The sequence below is a fragment of the Rhinopithecus roxellana genome, chromosome 11, assembly GCF_007565055.1.
Source record: "Rhinopithecus roxellana isolate Shanxi Qingling chromosome 11, ASM756505v1, whole genome shotgun sequence".
NCBI lineage: Eukaryota > Metazoa > Chordata > Mammalia > Primates > Cercopithecidae > Rhinopithecus > Rhinopithecus roxellana.
The window spans coordinates 34,031,232-34,058,015 of NC_044559.1; the positions used below are offsets into that span (position 1 = coordinate 34,031,232).

The 26,784-nt window shown below is 43.4% G+C and overlaps 1 protein-coding gene across 32 annotated transcripts in view; it reads left to right on the plus strand.

Moving 5' to 3' along the window:
• The window catches only part of TCF7L2 (transcription factor 7 like 2), a 222,108-nt gene that overhangs the window by 85,526 nt on the left and 109,798 nt on the right, over window positions 1-26,784 (plus strand). For all 32 annotated transcript variants that reach the window (XM_030940926.1, XM_030940906.1, XM_030940927.1 and 29 more), the window contains one exon: window positions 7,756-7,857. In XM_030940926.1, coding sequence (XP_030796786.1) covers window positions 7,756-7,857 — 102 coding nt within the window. The remainder of the gene's footprint in view (window positions 1-7,755; window positions 7,858-26,784) is intronic.

Genomic DNA, 26,784 nt, shown 5'->3' on the forward strand with positions numbered 1-26,784 from the left:
TTGACTGCCACTCGCCCCTGTCACCTCAGGCAATCTGGGTCTTGCTCTGTTGGCCTTAGTTTCCTCCTTGCTAACAGGTTAGTTCCACCTTTCTGCCCATTTATTTTGTAGGGTTATTGTGGATGTCGTTCTGAACTCTGAAATACCCTCTAAATATGAAGTGATACAGTATTAGTGCTCTTTACATGGTTATGATTAAAAATATTTATGAGAAAAAAGTTAACTACAAGGATTTCATTGAAAATCTTGTAAGAACCAACTGATAGAAGATAAGGCTATTAAATTGTTCACACAGATGCCTTGATATCCTACCTTTCTTTCCCTATATTCCTTTTATGTGAGAAATGAGATAGTGATTTAAGGGAAAAACTTACGAGTTCCGACTATGTTGGCTTTTTTTTCCCGCAAGTCAACCTTAATATCTTACTTAAATCTTCCCTTCCCTTCCCCTTCCCCTTTCCCTTTTCCTTTCTTATTTCTTCTTTCCTTTTTCTTCTCCCTCCCCCCTCCCCCTCCCCCTCCCCCTCAACCACTCCCCCCTCCTAAGTCTTCTTAGCTCTCTCTTTTTCCCTTTTCTCCCTCATTACTACTTCCTCTCTACTCCCTCCTCATACTACCGCCTCCTCCTCCTCGTCTTCTGTCTTCTTCTTCTTTCGTCTATTCTTTTCTTCCTTTCTTCTTCCCTTGTCTTCCTTCTTCTTCCTCATTCTTCTCCTCCTCCTCATTCTTCTTCTTCTTTCTTCTTATCTCTTCCTTCTTCTTCTTTTCTCTTCTTCTTCTTCTTGCTTCTTCTTTCTTCCTCCTTCTTCTCCCTCTTCTTCTCCTTCTTCTCCTTCTTCTCCTTCTTCTCCTTCTCCCCCTTCTCCCCCTTCTCCCCCTTCTCCCCCTTCTCCCCCTTCTTCCTCTCCTTCTCCTTCTCCTTCTCCTTCTTCGTTTTTTTTTGAGACCAGGTCTTCCTCTGTCGCTCAGGCTGGAGTGCAGTGGCACCTTCTTGGCTCACTGCAACCTCCGCCTCCTTGGTTCAAATGATCCTCCCACCTCAGCCTCTCAAGTAGCTGGGACCACAGGCACGCGCCACCACACTCAGCTAATTTTTTTTTTTTTGGTAGAGATGGGGTCTCGCTCTGTTACCTAGGCTGGTCTTGAACTCCTGGGCTCAAGCAGTCTTCCTGCCTCAGCCTTCCAAAGTACTGAGATTACTGGCGTGAGCCACCACGCCTGGCTTGAAATTTTTCTATGGCTTTATTCTTTCTCCAAGTCCAGAGTCTACCCAACCTTCTGAGATCTTTGGTTTTCTTTTCCTAGGTAACTATAGTACATACTTATTTATGTTAAACAACAGAAATCACATATTTCTGAACTTCTTTTTCTATACAATCATGCTTTCTAGGCAAGTAAAGTCTCTGTTTTAGGGTCTCTCGATTTTTTCAAAAGATACAATTCCTAGAGTATGGTTTTACCTAGAACAAAGCAGCCTAATCTCCTATACCTTCTGCAACTGCAGAAAAATTGGTTAAACAGACTTTGTAATGATGCCCCTTACAATTCTGAAGGGACTTCTGAAATAGTTTCACAGTGTTTCAGTGTTAGGTATATTTGATCAATGCTAACTTCTGGAAAACTTCGGTGCCTGTATGATTTAGAGGGTAGGGCAGAATATTAAATTCATCACAACTGCTTGTATTTTAACCATTCTGGGTAAATTGGGATTCTCTGGCGCCCAGGCAAAATTATTTGTTTGTAGAAGATGGGCTGAATTTTCCATCTTCCATTTCTGAGAAATGAGGTAGGTTTAGAAAGAGGCAATCAGGCCTCTTCTTTAACAGACATGTGTGTGTCTATTAAGTGTGTGTCATAATATGAGTTCCTGAAGAAGTAAGTGTCCACTGTTGGGGTGGATACTTGTACTTCTTATTTTCTTACTTCGCACATTTTTCTGGTATTTCCCTTTTTATGGTCAGTGGCTTCTGGTTGTCTTTTCTTTTGTGTGATGATATGAGCGTCACGATGCGGTCTTCAGTGTTGCATATTTGTAGGGGATCTGTATGAGTGGCCCGTGGTGAGGCTGCACTGAAAGGTTAGGAGGAACCACCTTGATGCCGGGGAGGCTTAGTGACTTTGGACATCATGGGCTATGACTGGCTATACCCTCGGCTTTGGACGCATAAGCAAAGTATTGACTCTGTATTTTATAAAAACCAGAAGTACAACTTTCTGGCAGCAGAGGATTAGGAAGATTTATCGAATCTTTCTGCTGGCTATGAGCAGAAAGCTATCATGAGGATAGTATCCAATTAATTCGATTTTTTTGGTCGGGCATGGTGGCTCCCACCTGTAATCCCAGCACTTTGGGAGACTGAGGTGGGAGGGTCATCTGAGGTCAGGAGTTTGAGACCAGCCTGACCAACATGGTGAAATCCCATCTCTACTAAAAATATAAAAATTAGCCAGACGTGATGGCACACGCCTGTAATCCCAGCTACTCGGGAGGCTGAGGCAGGAGAATTACTTGAAGCTGGGAGGCAGAGGTTGCAGTGAGCTGAGATCACACCACTACACTCCAGCTTGGGCAACAGAGTAAGACTTTATCTCAAAAAAAAACATAATTTCTTTTCCTCTTCTCTTCTCTTCTCTTTCCTTTTCCCTCCCCACTCCCGTCTTCCCTCCCCTCCTTCCCTCTCCTCCCCTTTCCTTCCCTCTCCTTCCCTTTCTGTCCCTTTCCTTCCTTTCTTTTCTCTCTTTCTTTCAACAGGGTCTCACTCTGAACCTTTTCCAGGCAGAATTGCTCAGGGATTTTTAGACTTCCATTCTGGAAAAGAGGGGATAGTTATTTTGGTGTGATTGTGGTCTTGTGGTTAGACCTTGTGACGGGGGCCTCAGCCAAAAGGTTCAAATTTTTTTCCAAGCTTTTCCCTCACAACTTGAGTTAATCCTAAACGTTGCTTTCAGGCCACTGGACGTGCTTTTCTATATGCCTGTGTTTGGCTGTTTGGATTGAAGGCCCAGTGAGGGAAGGCACCTTCGCCCATCTGATATGGGCAGGCCTCTGCAATTTTATTCCCTAACCAAGACATGACAAACAATGGCCCATAGACCAAAACTGGCTTGCCACCTGCTTTTATCTGGCCAGTGAGCTAAGAATGACTTTTTATTATCATTATTAATAATATTTTTTGAGGCAGGGTCTCATTTTGTCGCCCAAACTGGAATGCAGTGGTGCAATCATGGCTCCTGCAGCCTCAGACTCCTGGGCTCTAGCAATCCTCCTGCTTCAGCCTCCTGAGTAGCTGGAACCTACAGGCATGTGCCACAAGCATGTATCATCACGTCCAGCTAACTTTTTTTATTTTTGTAGTGTCTTGCTGTTGTTGCCCAGGCTGGTCTGGAACTCCTGGCCTTAAGCAATTCTCTGGCCTTGGCCTTCCAAAGTGTTGGGACTACAGGCCTGAGCCACCGCACCCAGCACTTTTATTATTTTTAAATGGTTGAAACACATCAAGAGAGGAATAATATTTTCTGACACAGGAAAATGATATGAAATTCACATTTCAGTGTCTATAAATAATGTTTTATTGGAGCACAGCCATGATACAAGACATACACTCACTGCCTGTGGCTGCTTTCGAGTTACGAGGGCTGAGTCGAGTAGTTACGACAGAGATCGTATGGGCCGCAAAGCCTAAGATATTTGCTGTCTGGCACTTTACAGAAAAAGTTTGCCAACCCTGCCCTGAACAAATAAAGGGACAAATTCCACTTGCCTGTCCATCTGTGGAGCAGAGTCACTGAAAGGAAATACTGGAAATACTGGAAGCCACATTGGTGTTTTATCAAGGATGTGAAGTTTCCTGGCAACTTTGTTGCCATATCATCATCATCATCATCATCACCATCACCATCATCATCATCATCATCATCTGCCCTTTAAGTTTTCTGCTTGTTTAGAAAAGAAATTTATACAGAGCCCTCAGTAGCAGCTGTAAGGGGGCAGGTTCTCGGAGCAGCTCATCCTCGACATTCTTGCTGCTGGTGGAAGATTCTCGAGGATGAAGTCCCCTCTACGGGAGCAGGCTCCATCAGTCTGGCTTTAGTAGATGCCAGTTTCTGCTAAGACTAATTCCTAAAGGAGCCTCTTCTCATTTGCCTTTTCTCCCTGTTTTCATTGGGGGAGGTAGAAGAAGAGAAAAAAAATTAGAGATGCTTACCTTTTTCTTTTTGCTGGCAATTTAACAGTCTTTTCAGCTGCTTTGATTCCTTTCGGGCCATTGGTGTTACATGTATTTCAAGATTTGCTCACAGGTCCAAAGCTTGACTTAAGCTCCCTGAGACATATCATAAAATATGATTTGGGGAAAAACCCTAATGGGCTATGAGCAGAACATTATTATTCAACAAAGGATGAAATGCTTAAGCCAAGATGGCTTTCTTTCCTTTTTTTTTTTTTTTTTAAAGGAAAGTTGAGCAGACTCCCAACAGTTTTCAATGTAGGAATTCCCACAGCCCCATTTGATTGCAGTTTGTTGAAAAGTTTAATGTTTTTGTAGGCAATTCATAATTTCCACGTTGAACAGCCTAAGAGGAAGAGAGCTGGAGCCCACTGTTGTTTTTATAGTGGGATGGTGGGAACTTTTTTTTCCCCTCCCCCAAAAGGATATAAAACCAAGTCAGATGGTTGGGAAAACGTGGCACAGGGTTCCAGCCCTTTTGTAAATCTGAGATGCCCCCTCCTTCAGGTCTTCCTTTAGGACCTAACAGAATAGAATTTCCCGCTGCTTAATGTCTCCAGGAAGGAAAAAATTTTCCTCTAGGCTGTAATAGTACCTAATTTCCTTTTTCTTCCCTTTATTTATTTATTTTCCCTATTAATAAGGACCAATTGTAGAAGATGAAGGAAGCTGGGAAACCCATCACTTTTGGAGAAGGTTAATAGCTTCCTTTAGAAAATCCTGACATAATACTTATTTCCCCAAAAGGCACTTCATCAGCCTGAATGCCAGTTAAGATTCAAGGAACGGGCTTGGATTTGTGTGTACCCAGCGGTTCTGTGGCATCAGGTTGCACTGGGAAGGAGAGTTTGGGGCTGTCACTGTGGAGTCCCTGCAAGTCAGCAGGACCAGGGCTGTCTTCCTACACCATCTGGATTTGGTTAGCTCTCTCTGGGCAGTGGGGCCGAGTCTCATTTCCTCCAACAGTAATGTTATATAGGCAATGATCCTGAGCTGCCCTAACATAATTGAAAATTATGTGTATTGTAGGCTTGGAGCGCTGAAATGTAGGCTCATAAAAATATGTGGTGCAGGTAGCCTATGGAGATTGGATGTGGCACACAATGAAGCTTTTATGTAAAGTAAGAATTTTAAGTCTCCATGTTAATATTGTATTATGAGTATGACAGTTCTTGGGTGGGTCCTCAGGGCAGGTCTGTCACCTTCAACAAAGCCCAAGTTTCCTAATTCTACAGAGCTAGTATTTATGTAATCATATCAGTTTTGCAGGTGGTCAAAGATGAAAACTTGTCCACCAATGTACCTCTCCCCACTGAAGGATAGCTTGGGGTGTAGATGGGTTGGACTCCATTTGGCGTTTTTGTTCACTGGTTTTTATGAGATGGAGAGGTGAGTGTTCGTGGGTGTCCACTTTGGTTGGCCTCAAGGAAATGACTCTATTGAGTGGTTTTGACCAATGCAGCACATATAGTTATGTGGTAAGTGAGAATGGGAAGAAGTCGGGGCGAGACGGGGCAGTCTAGGTTCCCAGAGCCCTCTGGCCTGGGTTACAGATGGAGACTCTGGAAATATTTACTTCAGTGGTTTTCAACTTGAGATGATACTGCTCCCAGAGAAGGTGATTGGAAATGGTGAGATGGTAAGGATGACTGAGGGGGTTCCTGTATTTACTATCTGGGGGCTTGGAGTCATAGAAATCCTTTAGCGTTTGGGACAGACTCCCCACCTAATACCCTGTGGCAGATAGGACAACTCCTTTGGTACTCAGATGGAAAAACCAGAGATCACAGAAGCAAGGGGATTCGATGCAGGGTCTTGTGGCGAGTTACAGACACAACGAAACTATTATCTAGGTTGCTCACCATGGGAGGCCTCTGGGTGAAAGCTCTGAATTTGTAGCAGACACAGCCACCTTGTACAGATCCTAGACATCATGGGAAAATCGTCTGTGCACTTTGGCAGGTAGTTGTTGGGCAGTGATCTTCCAGCTTTAAGTATAACCAAATTTGGTTTGAATTTGCCGAGCAGTCGTATCTTTGAGGAACTCGTCGGCTGACTTGTGGATGGCTGTGGCACTTCTGTCTCATGTGGGATTTGTGCAAACTATTCTGTATTATCCTTTCCTGTCTCCTTTCTTTCTATTGAAATTGTTCTGACCATCAAGACCTAACTGTGCAGCCTTCCCCAGTCTCGTGTCCCAGAAATTCTGTCATCTTTCTTGGCATTTCCTGAATTCCTGAGTCCCAGAGTCTCTATCACAGTGTCACCATATTCTGTCTTGATTTACCTATGTCTGTAAGGCTCCTCATGCTGGCACAAGCTCCGTGAGAGCAGACATCTTTGTATCTCCTAGTGCTTGTCACAGCCTGTACACAAAGCAAGTAGTACTCAGTGTTCATTGAGTAAAGTTTTCTATAGAATTACTATTAAAACTAGCCATTTATTTTGCTTGAGGAGGTCTCCAAAATGACCAAGGTGTTTCCTTATATCCCCTCCAAGCATTCATTAACTGATGGATTAGTGAGTTGGCCGTGGCTCACTAAAGGCTCGTCTCCATGTGCTTCTAAGCATTGTGTCTAAGTTCCGTTTGGTTTCCTGAGTGAAACTGTCATAGTGTTACCAACGGAAGTTAAATGCCTAAGAGTTTCTTATACATGGGCTGAGTACCTCTGTGACTGGGGAAGCCACCTCGCCTCATTTTACCTTGTCTGCAAAATGAGGAACTGGGGCAACTCATCCTTCAGATCTCACTGAAAGCTAATGGATTGCTTTTGACAGAAGTAGCTCCCTTGGGCCGTATATTCATTTCCTAGTTTGGAGGAAGGTGGGGACAGACAGAATTGACTTACACCTTTATTTTTATGTCTACGGTAAACCCGTGCATACTAAAGCATTCCTCTGGTCTTTTGAGGTGAGTGTATACATTGTGTCTGGCACCGTGCATCTTTTACCAAGAAGTAATTTTTGTTGAGTAAACTTGGGCTGTGTGAGGAACTGCATGCTCACCGTACTCAAATAGCTTTTGCTACCTAAAGGATAGCTACTCACATGTACTTGACTTCCTTTAAAGTGAAGGATGATGACATTTGAAGAACAGAGGTTGAGAAGGAGCAGATTTGTAATTGATGGTTTCCTAGGACACTTCTGGCTTGAGATTTGTGTTTTACTTCCTTTGGAATAGCTCTATATTCCTCTCCCTCCCCACCTCTCCCACTGCCCTCCACCCCCCACCCAATTAAGGTAGTAGAAATGAAATCATTTTTTTCTGAAGCTACCCTGTAGTTTGAATGCAAAGATAAAAAATACAGTTGCTAGTAACATTAATCTTCTATATGTGTACCTGTTGAACTTGAGCTCTAAGGAAGAACCTATTGGTATTGCATGCTTTTTTTTTTTTTTTAATGATTATTTGCATGCTTGTATGTTTTTTAGTTTCTGACCCATGTCACAGTTATTTTTTGGGCTAGCTGTTCTGCATTTACTTTCTGAATTCATTGTTTTCCATTTCACTTTTGTTTCCTCTCGCCAGTATCTCCAGATGAAATGGCCACTGCTTGATGTCCAGGCAGGGAGCCTGCAGAGTAGACAAGCCCTCAAGGATGCCCGGTCCCCATCGCCGGCACACATTGTCGTAAGTAACCTCCCAGAGATGATGGCTTCCTTTATTGAGGGGGTGAAAAAGAAAGTGCTTTTTTGATGATAACAGGGCCTTATTTGTCATTTTTCTCTTTCTTTAAACAAAATTTCTTTGGAAATATTCTTGGATATAGCCTATGTCTATAAGGTATTCATTTTCTGCTATTGGACCTTAATGATTGTAACCTACCCAGAAATTTTACAAACCTTTCCTCCACTCTTTTCCATGTATTCGGTTAGAATCTAGCCTTGCGGGCTCTAGTTTGTGGGACACAATCACCATGGTATGGAGGAGACTAGAAGTGGTATCACAGCAGTTATAAAAGTCCATTCAGGGGAGCTGAGGTGAAGAAGAGGGAATTAGAAAACTCAAAAGGGGGTCCTGGATTTGAAACTTACCTATTATCCTCTCCCCCAATTTATCTTAATATTTGTTGGTAACATTCTACACTAACATTAGAAAAATTTCATCTGGGCTGGCTTGATTTGTAAACCTAGAGTAGAAATGAACTTAGAAAGGCTAAAATGGAATTTAATCTATACAGCTATGACTTTGAAAGTATGTGGGTTCGATAGAGAAAACATTTGTTTTTAGTACTAAGAGACTACAAGTGTGTGTCTACATATATTTTTAATGTATTTTCTTAGGGCTTTGTAGGCTCTAAGAGTGGAACTTATAAATTAACCTCTTGAGAAGATAGCTCAGCCTTATTTGAAGATTCCCTTCTGTATATCATGAGCTGGACTTCATGCTTTTGAAATAATTAATGGAAGACACATTTTTATAATGAATCCATCCATGACAGGTAGAATTATGCAAAGCATGAATCAATCATGTATTTTTCATTTAAGTATCACAAAATGTTAATCATAAATACATTTTACCTCTATATTGTAATTTCTAAAAATCGCAAAACAAGTTTCTTAAGTAGAAAAATCTTAAGATGCATTCTGCCATTTTGGGCTAACTGCCTCCTTATTTTGGAGCTTGCTGTAACTGAACATGTGTTATTTAATGAGTTATACCTCTGTCATATGTGTGTGTATATATCACAAAATAACTTATTTTTGTAAAATCATATTTTGAGTCATCATTTGTGACAATGTCTTCTTTTCTATGGTATAAACGAGGCATGTAGAAAGAAGATTGACATTTGCTAGAAGCTTCCCCTTTCTTCCAACTCCACAATAAAATGGATGCTCATAATTACGTCTGCTCCTATAAGGTCAAGATTTCAGGGCTGGAAGTGACCTTAGATCATGTAGGCCCAATGTGCCCTCAGAAAAGGAAACTGAGGCCCAGAGATGCCTTAAGTGAATTGCCCAATGTCACACGCTGAGTCAGTGGCCAGAGCAAGGCCTGGATCCAGTTCTCTGCTCCCTTACTAGAGCCTTGTGGTGTCTTCTCTCCTCCGGGAGGTGAAAGTAACTTGCTGTGGTTGGTTCTGTTTTGCTGACTGTAAATTGGGTCATGGTCAGGGACAGTGCATAGGTATAAAGAAGTTGCTAGTTGGGGGTTTTAATGCAGGTTTCTTTGAAAGTGAATGCCCTGTTAAAAAAAATTCTTAACAAACATACAGAGATTTTTTTAAAAAGTGTGACAGTTCTAGACACCTAGAGAATAAAGTGAAGAAGCCTGTTTCACTTTTCCCGCCTCCCTGAATTTCCCAGCGTGGTCCAGGCTGTGAAATTTATTTTTCTGCTTTTGGCAATGGTTGATGGGAATTTCCCACATTTATTTTTTAGCTACAGAGAAAGGACATTATCTTTAAACTCTCTTCGTTATTTTCTCTCTTTGAGTGAGGAGAGAATATGCGAATCCTGGCAGTAGTTCAGAGTGGACACAGCCCCTGTGTTTGTGGCATAGGCTCTGTGGGCCCCATGCCAGGGGGCATTACCCCGGTGCAAGAGTGGGGATTTGTCCATTTGGATAGAGCAATGATTCTCCACCCCAAATCCCACAAGAACAGTTGCCACAACTTAGGCCCTAAGCATCTCATTTTCCTATGTAGAAGTTAATGATCTGGAGGAGATGGCAAAGCATTCCTTCCAGAGCCTGTGTGGATTTTGGCCAGGGGTGCAGCAAGGGGGCTTAGGCCCCCCTTTCCTCTGCTGTGTCTTAGCAGGTGTGTTGACCAATAGCAACTCCCCTGGGGCATACACACCATCTTGTAGTTGGAGACCTTTGTCCAAAGCAGCCACAGCTGGCAACTGTCCTACAATCTTTTGTGCTTTCTGCTGTGCTAAAGGGACCTGGGAATGGCCATTGCCTAGAGGGGATGGGCTGGTGGAGGAAGGTGGGCTCTGGGAGCTAGGGAGAAGGGAAAAGCCATGAACTTGGACAAAAGGACAAATGTGGTTTACCGTTGTGAAATACGTGAATGCTTGTCATGAATGGTGACTTTGGTTCTGTGAGTCAGCCCTGTGATGGGGCTTTTCTGCAGTCTTCACCTGACACCAGGGGTGAGAAGGAGGGTGTCTGGGGAGGAGGAATTATTTGAGGGAGACAGGAAAGTAGAGTGGAAGAAAGGCCTTGTGTTGTTGACCTCCATCCACCTGGTCACCTCTAGTTTTGGGGATGGAGGATGCATACACCTTGAGACTACAGATTTATGATTATATTTTTGCTGAATGTAAGGCAATGTGCCAACCAAAACCAGCTGTACCTTGGCTGGTACGGTGTGTCTGTGTTTGTAAAGGGCGCATTCTGAATGGTGGCTGATACATCATTTGGGTCTTTGTAGAGTCAAACATCGGCCAGAGGGTCTGGTTCTTGTTTGGAGTCGCTGATGAAGGGCTAACTTTTCTGCAGACACTTGGAGCTCTTGCCCACACTTTGCTTTTCATTCTTTTTAGTCAGACATTGTCACATCACAGTGTTTCATCAGACATGTTTCAAAATAATTGTCTAAGGATTGCTTCCTAATTTCTCCGAAATTTGGAATTGTTGTAACTTTTGGGCCAAGCTATTTCATAATTATTTCTACTGTCTTGCTTGGAGAATTAGGGATGTATTCAGTGTTTATTATTAATCATTCGAAACTACAACTTTCACAGATTGCTAAGAAGAATAACTTTTTCCAGTACCCATTTGGGGCAGAATCTTCACATGGGAATTGAGAGCATTTCGCTGGACTATTTTAATCTGATTGGATTATTTTCATGTGGTATGTGGGTTACCACATTAGAAAAAATTGATGTGTAGAATAAATGTTCTTAAGAAGTGGAGGTCAACTTATCAAATGATATTTCAATTAAGAATAGACTCCACAAATTTTAGTTCCTGTAGCTGATATAGCATCTCGTTTGTTACAAAACAGTGATTCCTAATCTTTGTTCAGAGGAGAGAGGAAATTGATTCCAACAGGGATGATGTCTTCATTGGCTGGCCCCAAACTGGGAGTTTATTATGCAAGGCATTAGTCTTTGCCTTCCTCCTCCCCGCCTTCCCTCTCCCTTCTTCCCTCCCCACACCCCCCAACAAATTCATGGACTTCTTCTTTTTTTTTTTTTTTTTTTTTTTTTTTTTTGAGGGAGTCTCGCCCTGTAGCCCGGGCTGGAGTGCAGTGGCCGGATCTCAGCTCACTGCAAGCTCCACCTCCCGGGTTCCCACCATTCTCCTGCCTCAGCCTCCGGAGTAGCTGGGACTACAGGCGCCTGCCACCTCGCCCGGCTAGATTTTTGTATTTTTTTAGTAGAGACGGGGTTTCACCGTGTTAGCCAGGATGGTCTCGATCTCCTGACCTCGTGATCCGCCCGTCTCGGCCTCCCAAAGTGCTGGGATTACAGGCTTGAGCCACCGCGCCCGGCCTCATGGACTTCTTAACAACTCGGAGACATTAGCCACAAGTTCCAAGACACCCCCACCCCCCAGCCTCCCCAATCCTATTTTCGCATTCACATAACTAAGCTCTTTTTCTTTCTTGGTGGAGTTTTGAAATTTATATTTTTAATTCTTTGCTCCCTTTTTCCCTCTTACCAAATGAGCGCCAAGCAGCTAAGTTGTGCTGAGTGGTAGAGTTTGAGTCAGTCTGGGCTGGTAAGCTGTGGGGTTAGGAGCCGCTCCCTGGATACCACCTCCGGTGTCTTTGCTATACAAAGACTTTCATTTAGCCTCCTTTGTATCCAGCAAAAAAAGATTCTGTACCCCAAATGATGGTATTTTGGTATAGTATATGTCTTACAAAATGGCAAAAGGCTTCAAAAGTTCCTACAGTTTTATCTTGGGGGTTTCCTTTTGAAGTCGATGTAGAATTTTACCTTGGGGTAGATTTTTTGTGCTTCTTGGTCTGGTGTGTTTTGTTGTGTAATGAGCATGGAGGTGTGGGATAAGAAAGCAGACCGAATCCTGAGGAACTAAAGCCTGCCAGACTGTGGTGGTGTACTTTTCTTGTTGTTATTGCTTAAATGCTGCAAGAGAGTGGAAAACTCTTATGAAATAATGCACGATGGGTAGAGCTTCAGAGAAAGTCTCTGCCATCTACCCTGTGCATTTTCAAGGAAGCTCAGAGGGCATGCTGAACCTTTGCTTTTTGTTTCTGAAGAGTTCAGGGGAACCTACCCATAATTAATTTTGTAAAACACTACCTAGAGAGCACCCTCTTGGTTATCAAACACATCTGTTGTTTCGATGGGATGTTTGACCTGGATTCTGGATGCTTGCTGGGATGTGGCATGTGTTGGGAGGCTCTGTGTTGCCTGCTGAGCACCAGCAAAGTCATGGTGGCCCCTACCTCTGTGGGAGGCCCTGCGCCAGGTGCCCTCAAAGAGTAGAGGGCCCATGAGGCTATTACCAGGGGGACCTGATTTCAGCTGAGAAGTTGGTGGGGATTACAGGCCTGAGTGGCTCCCTGAGGAAATTGCATTAAAAGTGAGATCTGAAGACTTGATTGGGGCTGGCCCGGTGAAGGGACAGGAGAAGGGATGGGGAGTGTGCAGAAGGAAACATGTATGAAAGTCCTCAAGGGAAAAGTGCTTGGTTTGGACAGAGGTAGGAAAATCAGGTAGGAGACTAGAGGTTGGGCAGGGCTCTGGGAGAGTGACGTGGGGTGCAGCATATGGTGAGGATTTGACACTGGGGAGTCACTTGAGCAGGTTGGCTGTTTCAATAGGAGCGTGTATTAAGCTGGCAGCGGGGATGGTGAAAATAGAGATGTGGAAGAAACAGCAGCGGAGCTTGCTGGTAGGTTAGATATTGGCATTGAGGGAGAAAGGAGAGTCAAAGGTAGGTAGCTGGAGACGCGTCACTGAATGGGGAGTATTGGAGGAGGAGCAGGTTTGGGATTGAAGCGTTATCTTTTTGGAGAGATTGTATTTGCCATTGATTGATTCATTCGTTGTTTCTGCAAATGTTTAGTGTGGGAAAAAGCATTCTAGACACCGAGAGAGAGCGGAGTCGATGAACGATAACAGCAACAAAGACTGTAGCGCTTCCTACACGAGGCTTGTTCCAGTTGCTTCAGAGGCTGTGTTACCCTTATTCTAGAGAGAGGAGGAACTAGGCCCAGGGAGGTGGGGATTTGCCCAGTTGTGGGAGTCAGGATGTGAAACAAAGCAGCCTGGCTCCAGAGCACACCATCCTCTCAACCACCTCAGAGAAGCTGGGAAAGAGACAATTAAGTGGGCGCTTAGAGCACAATGTGTGTGGTGTACCAAGAGTGGCCTGGAGCCCTGGGAATCCCAGGGAACCCCATCCCCATCTGGGAGTGGTGGGCATGGCTGGAGGAGGCCTGCTGGCTTCACTGGAGAGTGGGACATGCATTAGGGTGGCCAGAGACTGGGCTTCTGGGTGTAATGCTGTGACTACTGCAAAAGGCTCATTGACACACGGTGGGGAGGGCCAGCGTATTTTCCGCGGGCAGGACATTTGGGGGATATGGGGTGTGACCCTGTACTGAGTATCTAAAATCTTTTACTTTTGGATTATCTCCACTTTCTGTACTGCATATATACTTTGTTTTTATTTATTTTATTCATTTATCATGACTCAGCCAGACTCTCTAAAAGAGTTGACTTGTGTTTCCTAGCAGCCACTGAGTCAGAACTTTCCCACTTTGCAGTCAGGGCTGTGGTCAGGGTGTCTGTGTTGTCTAAGGATATAAAGCAAGCCTTTGGGCACTGCCAAAACCTTATTTTATAAGGAGAACTATGAGTACCTAATAGGAAGAACCAGACAATCAGGTTATCTTTTGGTGGGGAAGAAGCGGTCGATGGGATCAGTGGTGCTTTGAAGGAAGTGGGTGGTGTAGACTCCAAAGCGTACATGGGGCCATGATAGAGTCCATGGTCCGATGTCCAAAGCTTCCTTCTTTCCTCCCAGAAGCTCTGTCCTCTGGTGAAGAGTTTTGAAGTTCCTGAAGTTTGGGTCCATGGTGTGGCAGGTGACACCATGGCAATAGAAGATATCCCATCAAGAAGGATTGTGTGACCTCAGTTGTAGCCTCTGCATATTGGAATCACAACAATTTTCAGGGCCCTAAAATCACATGCCATTTCACCAACTGCCCTCCCCCATTTTTTTCAGCACTGTTTGGTAGCTGTCTGTTTCCCCTGATATTCTTGGACACTTCCAGAGATGGGGGCTCTATCTCCTGGTGGTAGACCGTTTCTTTTTGGTACAATGTGAACTCTTAAGAGAGTTCTGCCTTTAGGGAGCTGCAGTCTCTTTCCTGGAAATGCTCATCTCCTTAATTCATGTTTTGCCGTTTAATTCTGCTTATGCTTCAAGTTACATATCTTGACAATTTGAAGGTAGCTGTTGTACTCCTCGCAACCCCCAGGTCTTCTCTTCAAAATGATTATTAGTTGTAATTCAACTCATCAGTGACTGGTATCTTAGACTACTTAAGGATGGGAATTGCTAATTTTGTATTTAAAAGTTCTACCTCTAAAGTAAGTGAAATTTATTTTTAAATGTAGCTTTCTTCATTCATAAGCTTTATGTTCATTGTAGACAGTTTGGAAAACAGCCCATAATCTCACCACTCGGAGATTACATTATGAATAATTTGGTATATTTCCTTTTAGAAATATACCAAATTATCCTTTTTTCCTCTGAGTGTATGAATATTTATATTTGTTTTTAACATACTTGAGCTCATAGTGCTCAGTATTTCCAACCTTCTGTTTATTTAAAATGAAAATTGCTGTAGTTAATAAGCACTTCCCTATGTCATTAAAATGCTTAAGGATTTTTAATGACCACATAACAGTCCATAATATGATTAAACCCCAATTTACTGAATCAATGCCATATTGTTGGGTCTTTAGATTGTCTCCTTTTGTTTCTCCTACTGTGAATGATGTGTGATGATCTTCTTTGTGCGTATATCTTTGTCCCCCAACCCCTCCCCTTTTATTATTTTCTTGGGGTAGACCCCTAGGACAAAAGTTAGAAAAGAACAAAGTGTTAAAAAATTTCTTGATACATAGCCACAGATTATTTTCCTGAAAGTTCTCAACTTTTATAACTACCGGCAGTACGTAAGAGAGTTATGGTTGGAATGATTTTAAAGTCTCTGGGGAATTTAATAACAAAAAAATTTCAGCTTCCCTGGAGAGAGACATGCCCGTAACTCCACCCCGCCCTAGAACAGAGACCCCGCCCATCCAAGTCAGCCTCCCCGGGTCCTCCACCTTCAAAACAGGCAAACAAAACGATGGTTTCTTGAATGACTGGTAGGCTTCAAGGTCAGCTGTTTATTTTAGATAATTCACAGCATAACTTTCATATGTTTTAGGTACCTTAGCCCCTGAATATACTCAGTTCATTTAGGACTATTTTAGAGGTCTTGAGTATACTCTTATAGCCTCACATTTTTTGCAGAATTTTTTAGTTCTATTATCTTTGTTTTCATGGCATATTGTTGGGCACAGATACTATTTATTCTATGCTATGTGTGAGCTGGGTCAGGATTGTGACCCTGAGTTATGTTTCTGGGAAAATGTACCCACTTGTCGAAGATGCCGTTGGGTCCTGTGATTAAGGTCAGCCCACAATGAATGTGGGGAGGGCTGGCAGCCTCTCAAATCAGCTCTTGACCATTTCTCAAGCTGGGGCCTGTTGTGCTTGGGGGAAGAGTCTTTGGCAGCTCAGCTTGGGGCTAGCGTTTCCTGACATTTGTTTCGCTGAATGTTAACAAGGTTACTGGAAAAAGGGTTCTCTCCTAAAATAGGTTTAGGGAAGCACTGGGGTAGGCGAAGTGAAAGAGTTTCTTTAGGGCAGGATCTTGACTCTGCAGGGGGCTTGGAGGCCTTCCCTAGAGTGGGACTTCCTAACACTGCAGAGCTCTTCCCAGCAAGAGGGGCAAGATTGGGACCTACTTTGGAAAGCTGTTTTTGTTTCGGCACCTGCTCTGTTTACGAAGCGTGGGAGCCTGTTTTAAATTAGTGTGCGTCTACTTAGAGCTACACTCATGGTTTTGACTATGTTTATCTTTCCAGTAAATAAAACAAAATTGTTCATTTGGCACCCAGCCTGTCCTGCTTGTCATTTCTTGTCTCGCTGATTAACTCTGTGGGTGGGGTATGCTTCTCCAACCAGATTGTAAGTTTCTTGAAGCCAAGGACCTCTGTGGTTGATATCTTCACGTGTGGCTCTCTCTCTTCCCACAATGGTGCTTCGTTAATTAAGCAGAAAACCAATCTCTGGTTAGGGACTGGAGTTGATTTTGTTTGGAATGAGTGTGACTACATCATGACCTGCAAGTGTTCAGGACCATCTTGGTTAGCACAAGGGCGTGGACATGTGTCTACTTTCTACCTGATAGGGCAGCATGTTTTGGGGAAACATAATTTTGGGTTATGACACTGCATGGTTTGCCAGTAACTTGCTAATCCAACCATATACATTCCAGCTCACAGTAGAGCGCGTCTAATTGCCACAGCAGCATTTATGTGGAACGTGGTTGCACAAAAGCTCCAGAAAGTCAGGCTGAGGGCTCCTATCTCTCCTCTATCTTGGTTTAAACTGTCTATTTCTGAGGAATCCTGGGATGGGGCCACTGGCTCTTTAAGAGAGAGCCCAATTTGGAAATCTAGGACTTGATTGTTGATTATGGGCAATAGATACATTTTAAGAATGATGTTGTAGGCTGTATGAAGTTATTTGATGATTGTTTTGTTAATGGCTTGCAGGTCAGATTTTCATCTTTTTAAATTAATTATCATAAAAAGAGAGAACAATTGGATTTCAGAATTGTCCCTTGAGGTGTACTGGAAACTCAGGCGCAAGGGACCCATAGGGGTCTGGCTTGGAAAGTGTATTCCTATGTCCAGTTTACACATAAGGATGTGCAAATTCAGTAGGCTAGCTGAGCTGTCCAGGAATATCCAGGCAAGAATGACCGTATTCTGATAATTACTCAGGCCTCTGCCTCATCTCTGCCGCCTGCCACCCCCGCCCCAACTCTCTTCTGAGTGCCAGGTTCAGCCTCCATTTGAATGCCAAATAGACAGGAAATTAGCATTCCCAGAATCCACGTCTTTAGTGCACTGTCTCCCTAGCTCCAAACCTGTTACTCCTTGTGTTTGACATCTCAGTAAAGCTCAGCAACATTGACCCATTACTTAGGCCTCAAACCTTGGGTGGCATCATTGATTGCTCTTTTCTTTCACACCCCACATTCAGCCCGCCAGCCCATCCCACAGGACCAAGCGTGTCCTCTCTACCTTCAAAGTGCGTGTGGCATCCACCGCTTATCACCACCTCTGCCATTACTACTGGAGTCCAGTGCCATCATCTCTCAGTTGGATGTCGCCAGAGTGTCTTTGCTGGTCTCTTTCTTGCTTCCTACCTTTGTAACAGCCTGTCATCCATCTCTGGTCTCCACAGCTCATTCCCATACTTTGAGAGGGCCTTTGAAAGCCTTAGACAGATCACATCACAGACCTCAATACTGAAAGTCGGGATAAATTTTATCTCTGGAAAGAGGCCCAAAGCAGCGATGAACAGATACTTTGTCCTGTCACATGATTGAAAGGTGGGGCTTTGAGACCCAAGAGCTTAGAATGGAGAGCCTAGATGCCATTAAGCCCAGGTGCTGGCCATGCTTCAAGGTTTGTGCTGGTGGAGGAGAGATGGCTGGGGGTCATCTGTAGGCTGAGCAAGTCCCTGTTCATCAGACCCTGGCTCATCCAGCAGGGCGTGGCTGATGTTTTCAATGTTGTACCCTGAGTAGGACCTGGATGCTTTCCAGCTGTGCTACATCCGAGCCCTGCAGGCCATGTGTCCAGTTGCAGCCTGACTGCAATGTAAGGCTGCTGAAGAGCTCTGGATGGTGTGAAGCAGTCTGTTTTCTAGCCTGAGCCTGCATAGCCGGCGGATCCTGGACCGTGATTAAGTGCATCACCTAGCCTTGAATGAGATGGGGTCACCGTGTGTCCAAATAGTGGGATAAAGGCTTTACTCTTGTCTCCCTGCTCTGAGGGCACAAGCTGCTTGTTTCTCTTCCAAGGACACTGTCTGTGTTGCTCAGGTGCTGGGGTGAAAAAACCAGCAAGCATTTGAAAAGGCCAAAGAAGAAAGGAAAGCTGAGAGCAGCACAGCCCTAGGGACTGATCCATCCCATTGTCCCCGAGGTGGGGGTGTTATCAAGTCCTGTCTTTGAGCCATACCTCTGACTGTTCCCGGAAAGTTAGACCCAACTCAAGAACACACTAAGAGAAGTGTTTCCCCCCAGCCCTTTCAGATTGAAAGGAGACGCCAACCTTGATGGGCGGAGGTAGAAAATACAGTCTAAAAACAGTGTCTTGTAACTGAAGGGGAACATGACTGGGCAGAGGGCTTCTGGTGAAACTCTTGGGATGATTCAGTTGGAACTCAGGAAAAAAAGTTGTTTTTTTTGGAAAGAGGTAGCAGCCCCCTTCAGCCAAAGCTCATAAATGAAGGAATGTCTGAGACTCAGAATGACAGTGACCAAGGCAAGACGTTGTCAAAGGCTAATAAGTGAGTTTGGGAGAGGCCATCTCCATTTTTAGAATATGGCCAAACATCTTTCCCACTGTCTTCCTCGAGCCCCTTCCCATCCCACTTCTGAAAAGCACTGAGTTGGCCGTTATTATGCTTTTTTTGAAAGGGAGTCTCACTCTGTCACTCTGTCGCCCAGACTAGAGTGCAGTGGCGCGATCTCGGTTCACTGCAAGCTCCGCCTCCCAGGTTCACGCCATTCTCCTGCCTCAGCAGGTGGGACTACAGGGATCGGCCACTGCACCTGGCTAATTTTTTTTGTATTTTTAGTAGAGACGGGGTTTCACCATGGTCTCGATCTCCTGACCTCGTGATCCACCCACCTCGGCCTCCCAAAGTGCTGGGATTACAGGCGTGAGCCACCGCGCCTGGCCTATGCTTTTTTTCCCTTAAATTATGAAGTTGTTTTCAGGTATTGAGAATAACACCCAGGTGTGAACTCCCAGCATAAGAAATCAGGCATTCAAAGTGGAGTAAGGTTCTGAAGCTGACATCTGTCTCTACACTTTTTTTTTTTTTTTTTTTTTAAATACCGTTTCCTATCTCCAACCTCACTCTTTCATTGTGATGAACTACACTTCCCTTGTTCCACTTGGTTCTGTTGCAAATGTGATTAGGCAAGGAGCAGATACGTGATATTTATTTTGAATCTTTTACACGCAGAGAGGATCTAAATCTGGCTCTTTGCAACTGCCTTCATACACATGCATACACACACACACAAATACACACACACATACATACATAAACACATATATATGCACACACCCCTGACTCAGTAGAGGACCCTCATTTGTAGAAGGGTAAAATATGGGTGAGGCGGAAATGCCTTTATGGCACCATGGAGTTCTGTGTAGCCAGTTCCAATCCTGGGCTATTCAGTAAGAAATGAAGTTGGAGATAGTTTTCTGTCCCTTACAACCAAAGGAATTCTAACTAATAGTCTGCCAAGTTTTATGTTTATAATAAAAAATGACATGCTTTTTCTTTTGGATTTTTAATGCTTTTGAATTAAAAATGCTGGAACTTGAACTGATTCTTCTATCGCTACATAAATAGAGACCTACAAGATTAGAGCATGCTTGCTTTCTTTAAGAACAGGTTGGTTTGTGCTCGTCTGAGGACTGTTTTAAGGAGACTTATTATACACAATCATCCCCCACAAATGATTTCTAAAGAGAGGCTGGTATAAAAAAAGGAGTTTCCGTGATTCTCTCCTGTGGTTCTGGGGAATTCTGAAAATGAACTTTAGGTATTTTTGTGAAATTTTTATTTTCATATTTTTGGTATCTCAGAGTTTTCTTTTCTGGCTTCTGTTTAACATACTCCTCTTTGCCCTACAGCTCTCTTATTTTTGCTCCTTGGGACAACTGAAGAACCCTTAGATAATTAATAGTATGAAATTTAGTTGAAAAATGTCACAATAATGTAATAACATAAATAAGGAGGTGTCACTTTAAACTGTGTCGTGTAGTCTCCTCTACTTATTAACACTTACTTGTATTACTCTAAGCATTATTTTTTAAATCATGGAAAATTGGTGGCAAGATGAGCATACAGTTGTTTATTTCTGTTTGACTCATTATTACAACTTTACTATTTGATGAAGGTTCTGTACATTTTCCTTTAAGACACATAGAAACTGTGAGAAGATCCTGCAGTCCGAAAGGCTACAGTGTCGATCCGAGGACTCTGAGCCGAGTGCAGTGTTTGTACCTGGACTGCAGGCTGGGTGGCGTCTGCTGAGAGCAGTGTGTTGAGAGAGATTCTGAGGCCGTATGTGTCAGGGCCTCCAGGGGAAGGATGCATTGATGGATTAATTTCTGCCAAGGCTGAAAGAGGAGAGAGTAAGAGGGCTGTAGAGGTGTCACAGCTGTCATTGCTGTTTTAGGCAGTCGAGCTTTTGGGAAAGTGTCAGAAATTGAGCCCCCTACTGGATCTATCGGAGCCCTGTCAAATGTCCATTTAGATGTCCTGGTGAACAAAAGTCCTACTGACTCACCATTTAAAAACTTGTTCCAAATGAAATGATGGGAGAAAGGAACATTTTTCATCCGAACCCAGAATGAGGATGTACCCAAGGAAAAGGATGTAGGCTCAGGAGCTGGACTGTGGCTCGACTGGCTTGATGTATCCCACTTTGTTCCTCCCACAGCTGGGATGTCTCTTTGCTCTCCATGACCCATGTGTCTTGAGGACACGACACATGGGCCAAGCTTGAAGTGTGGATTCATTTTTAGGCTTCTACCTGTGAATGATTGCAGTGGATCTAGTCATATTTCTGAGAGTTACTGAAACTGGACTTCAGTAGTGAACTCTGCAATTCTCTTTTCCTCCCACCTTTCTATTAGACATTGCATGATATAAAAATCAAGGTATTTCTAAGAGGGTGATAACTTCAATGTTATCTAAACTTTTAATTTGGAAGAAGAGGGGTTCTTTGTTCTTTTTAAAAATATACAAATGAACTTCTTTATCTGATTCTTTTTCGCTGCAAACCCATGATGCCCTCTTCCTGATTTATCTGCTACACTGTGAGTTCAAGCTTGGCATAGGACACAGGCACAGCTCTAATGCCAACAATCTCATGGTTAAGTTTTGGAACATAATTTGAAAAATGTAACCCATTGAGAGGCAGTAAGGACATACGGTGAGCTAGTGCGTGTTTGGATGTCTGTGTGGAATAAGTGAGTGGGTAGAGAGGACATTTGTCAAGGAGCGGGAGGGCGGGCCATTGGCTTGGGGGAAATGGGCTGAGACTCCAGGGGTGGCCAGCAGCGCATACAGAGGCCAGCAGGGTTGGGCTTGGCTAAGTGCTCTGGTGTCTGGATGCCTATGTGAATTTCCTCCAGAAGTTTTCAGTTGGCAAAGTAGAACCTGCTGGATATGGAGTAAGGGTGTGGATTGTCGGGATCCTGCTGGGCGCAGTCGTGTGATACCAGAGGTCAGAACAGAAGCTGAGGGATGAGGCTTTGGGAGCTTTTTGTCATACACTGTCCTGGAGCCTCAGTTACTACAAAGTCTGCAAATGATAGACCAGAGCTTTGGTTCTCTCTCATGCTAGCTCCCCTGTTCCTGAATTTTCTTTTAATATTAGACTTAATCCCAGAATTCACATGTTGAAAGAAAACGTAGAGGTCTAGTGATACAAAAGCCTCATTTTGATAGTTACGGAACTGATGCCTTGAGAAATGGATAGAGAAGTAGAAGATCATGGTAATACTGGATGTTCACTGAGCACTTACTAGCTCCAGGCCTTTTCTAAGTAATTTATGAAGTTGTCAGGTGTAATCCTCACAACACCCTTATGAATGAGCTATTGTTATTATCCCAGTTTGGCAGATGAGGAAACTGAGACTTGGGGGGAAGATGATGTACTCAAGGTCACACAGCTGGGAGGTGGCAAGCTGGAATTTGAACCCAAGCAGTCTCACATCAGAGCCAGGGCTGTCACCCTTCCGTGTTATGCTGCCTTAATCAGGCACACATACAGGCGGGGAGAGGCAGGTTTCCGGACACCAGACCAGGCTGGTGCCGGTCAGGCTACACCAGGGAACCTGGAGGCCTGTCATTCTTTTGTGATGCTGTTAGTTCCTGTTGAGGAAGTGAGGCTTTGTGGGTTCCGAGGAGGAAAAGGTATGAACTCATGGCAAAAGAAAGGAACCAAAAAAGGGAGATATGCATCACAACGAGCCTTCTATTCATCCCAAATTATACGTCCTTTTATACCGTGTGTGTCTGCAAACTTGCGGGTAAATCACAAATCTTTCTGGTAAGTTACAATGGACAGAAGGTTTTTGCATTTCTCTTAAATCGCCAATCATTTAACGCCATGTGTAGTCACTCCCTGATCTGTCTTTTGTACGAATTTGGATCTTTGTGTTTTGGGGTTTGCCATGATGTTTGGCAGTTCCCCTTAGGGTGTCTGTCTCAAAGTTTGTCACACTGACAAGCTTTGGGGAGAGAAGTCAGAGATGGGCTTCCCTGTTTTAAGTGGCTATATCGACAGGAGAGACTGATTGCTCTCTAGCTCTTTTTAAAATTAAAGCAACAAAAAAATGCAGAAAGGTACAAAGGATAGCAAACACATTCATGCCACCTAAAATAATAATTATTTATCTTTTTTCCCCTCCTAGCCCATGCTCTTCCTTCCCAGGCTGTTATTAATATGAAAACCGAGTTCAGGTTTTTATACTTTTCAACATCTATGTATATTAACCTATGTATTATAAATAATCTTAGTGGTTTTAACTTTTACATACGTGGCTTCACATTCCACATAACATTCTGCAGCATGTTTTTCTTTTATTTTTGTTTTTTTCTTTATTTTTAAATTTTTATTTTGCAACATGCTTTTCTTATTCAACATTACATATGAATTTTATCTACACTGTACATTGAAATTTAGCTCATTCTTTTTAACTGCTATGTAGTATTGTATGGAAATACTACAGCTCTCTATTTCTGTATTGATGGTTAATTAGGTTGCTTACAGTTTTTTAAGATTACAGACTATGCTGTAATAACCATCCTTTGGGCAAGTGTACGTAGGTACCTATATATGAGTTTCTCTAGGATTCATACCAAAGTAGAGGAATTGGTCGGGCATTGGTTTGCTGGTTTTGATTTTAATTCACATGCTATTGTTAAGCTCTCCAGAACAACTGGATCAGTTGATTGGATCAATATTTCCATCACCAGCATATAAACTCTTTCCTCATAATCTCACCAATGCTTGATCTTGTTGGACTTGAAATTTTTGCCAGTTTGCTGGGTATGCAATGGCATCTTACCTAATTTGCATTTATTTGATGACTCCTGAGATTGAGCATCTGGTCATATGTTTATTTTCTCCTCTGTGGCTTGCCTGGTTTAATGCCTTCTTCATTTTAAAGAATCAGGTAGTTTTCTGTTATTGATTTATAAGAACTCTTTATATAAGTTGAAAACTTGATTATATGTGTTGGAAATACTTTTTCTAGGCTGTGATGGTTTAAAATATTGCTTTAGATGGGTTTTCATTTTTACCTTTTATTTTAGAGATAAAGTTTCACTGTATTGCCCAGGCTGGATTACAGTGGCTATTCATAGGAAAGTGCATAGTGTGTTACAGCCTCCACCTCCTGGTACCAAGAGGTCCTCCTGCCTCAGCCTCCCAAATAGTGGGACCACAGGTGCACATCACTGTGCCTAGCTTTAGATGGGTTTTGAAAGAAAGAAGTTTTAAATTTTAATATCCTCAAATTCATCTGTATTTTCCTCTGTGCTTTTATTTTGTACCCACTCTTAAGTAGCTCTGAATTCTACAGATAGTTGATGCGGGAACTCAGATTTTAATTGGACGTCTGCTCTCCAACAGTCACATTGAAGGAAATTAGTTTTCGTTGGTAGGAATCTAAGCTAGGGGTTGATTTTTAAACTAGGCTTTAAATATAATTTAAAGCAACTCACCTAGAACAAGATACAAAAATTGTGGACTGGACCCATATCTGGAAAACTTGAAAGTGCTGGGGCAATAAATAATTCTTGGTCATGTACAGCTGAGGTCTTGGGCTCCTGACTCTGGGACAGAAGCTTTCTGTATTTTATCTCATCAGTCTTAGCAACAGGTCCTCTTGAAGCAATTTTATCCCCATTTTAGAGACAAGAAAACCAGAGCTTAAAGCAGTTAGATAATTTATGAAGTAAGTGGCAGAGCCAAGATTCAAATACAGACCTTTCTGACCACAAAGCTTGTTGCTGAATACTGCGCCCCATTGCCTTCTTGCGAATTGGGATTTGTTTGAATCCCAACATCTTTATATGTTATTTTTAATTTGAATCTAATTGGAAGTGGGGCAGTGAGGGTAGAGGACAGGAAGAAGGGGAAGAGCCTGAGACTCAATAATAGAAACTAAAAACCCATCGCCAGGAGGGCAGTTCAAAAGGAAGAGTTCCATATTTCATGTAACTGAAACGTTAAAAGCCCAAATAATTGCATCATGCAAGTCTGATGCTGAGTAATCACCCTCCCCCATATTATTGGGGGGGGGGGGGCAAGAAGTCTGGGAAGCTGCTTTTGCCTAAGGAATTACATTCCAGGGGACTCCGAGGATTTAGGTAACCACAAAAGCCATTTATTTCTAGTACACTGAGATTTCTACCACTTTGATCCCTAATCCATAGCATAATTAATAAATGAAATGTGCTGTAGCATGGGTTTTTTACAAAGTGTACTTTTAAAATGGCTTTTGGTCTGACATGATTCATTTGCCACTTGGAAAAGCGTCATTGCCTCAGATGGGCAGGCTGGGAGAGGCTGCCTGGTGGGTAGCTGAGGGCGGTTTCCTGGGGCACAGTTCCTGCCTTGGGCCTTTACAGAGCAGTCTCTTCCAAACATCTCCCAGACTGCGTTTTCCAGGAAGTGTGCAGAAATAGGAGGCCAGGACTGAAATGCTATCTGCTCTGTGTATGTCAGAAGACCGCAAACCACTTATAACCAATGAAGATCTTTTTATTTGTTCTTATCCCTTTATGTCACTTGAGGAAAGTTGCTGTGAGTAGGTGATGACCATTACAGTGATTACTGGTTGCCCAAACTAAGAAGCCAGACATTTGGCTTGGTTTCTCTCCCTTCCTCTTGTCTCTCCTACCCTGTAAACACATACTTGGTGATTACCCATGGGGAGACAAGACAGGCTGGGAATATATATTTTTGCAACTTCAGCCTCCTGAGTTCAAGCGATTCTCCTGCCTCAGCCTCCAGAACAGCTCGGATTACAGACGTGCACCACCACGCCTGGCTAACTTTTTGTATCTTTAGTAGAGATGGGGTTTCACCATGTTGGCCAGGCTGGTCTCGAACTCCTGACCTCAGGTGATGTGCCCGCCTTAGCCTCCCAAAGTGATGGGATTATAGGCGTGAGTCACTGAGCCTGGCCCCTGGGAATAATATATCACTGGGCAAGAAAATATTCTTGCTCTTATGGGACTTCTGTTGGGGGTCAGAGTATGGGGGGAAGGCATAGAGATGAAAAGCAGTAAACAAATAAGTAATAGGGGAAAATTTAAATACATTAATAAATAATAAAATAGAAATAAATCTGTTGGCTACTTAACAGGATGTGCCACGTTCCAGATATATTACTTTAATCCTTATGACCTTTGGGGGCTAAGCATTACTATTCCATTTCATAGAGGAAGAGACTAAGGCTCAGAGGGAAGGGAGGCGGCTTTTCACAGGTGGAAAGCCAGACCTTTTCAGTGGTCATTCAGTTCGTAGCTAAGGTCTTATTTTCTGTGCTCTCTGTCAGCTGAAAATGGGCAAGGTAATTTCACATGGTGACAGGAGCCACGTCAGAGAAAGAGCAGGACAGTGGAACAGAGAGGGACCGGGCCGGGGGCTGTTTCAGATGGAGGGTTGGGAAGAACCAAACTAAGATGTGAACGGTGGGAGGTGTTGGAGCTGTGGTGCTTGTCTAGAAGGACCCTCATGGAGCAATTAGAAGCTTCTGGCAGGAAGAACTTAATGTCTTGCGTGTGTCCTATGTAGGTTCATTAGGGCCTTTAAAGGGGGAAGAAGGTGGTGGCTGTAAATGTTACAATCTTACCTTTGGCCCCTAGGGATTCTTTCAACCTTGGTTCAGTAACAACTTGTGACTGCCCAACAGGGCTTCCTTTTGGGAGAGAATGGCTTGTTACATTCAAATATGCCATAAAAGTATCACCATTTATTTCAGTGTCTGATGCCCCAGCTTGGGGAGCCTGAGGAGGCTCTGAATAGGTCTGAAGAGGCCCTTTAGAGTAGAGATGAAAAGGGGGCGGGGAATCCTCAATTCTAAACAAAGAGTCTGCAATGGGAAGATGGCCAAATGCTGTTTTTGGAGTGGGTGAGAGGGAAAAGAAAGGTATGGATGGTTCGTTGGAAAATGTGGTTTTATACAGGGTTTTGGTGTCGGGTCCCTGAGGGCTCCACAA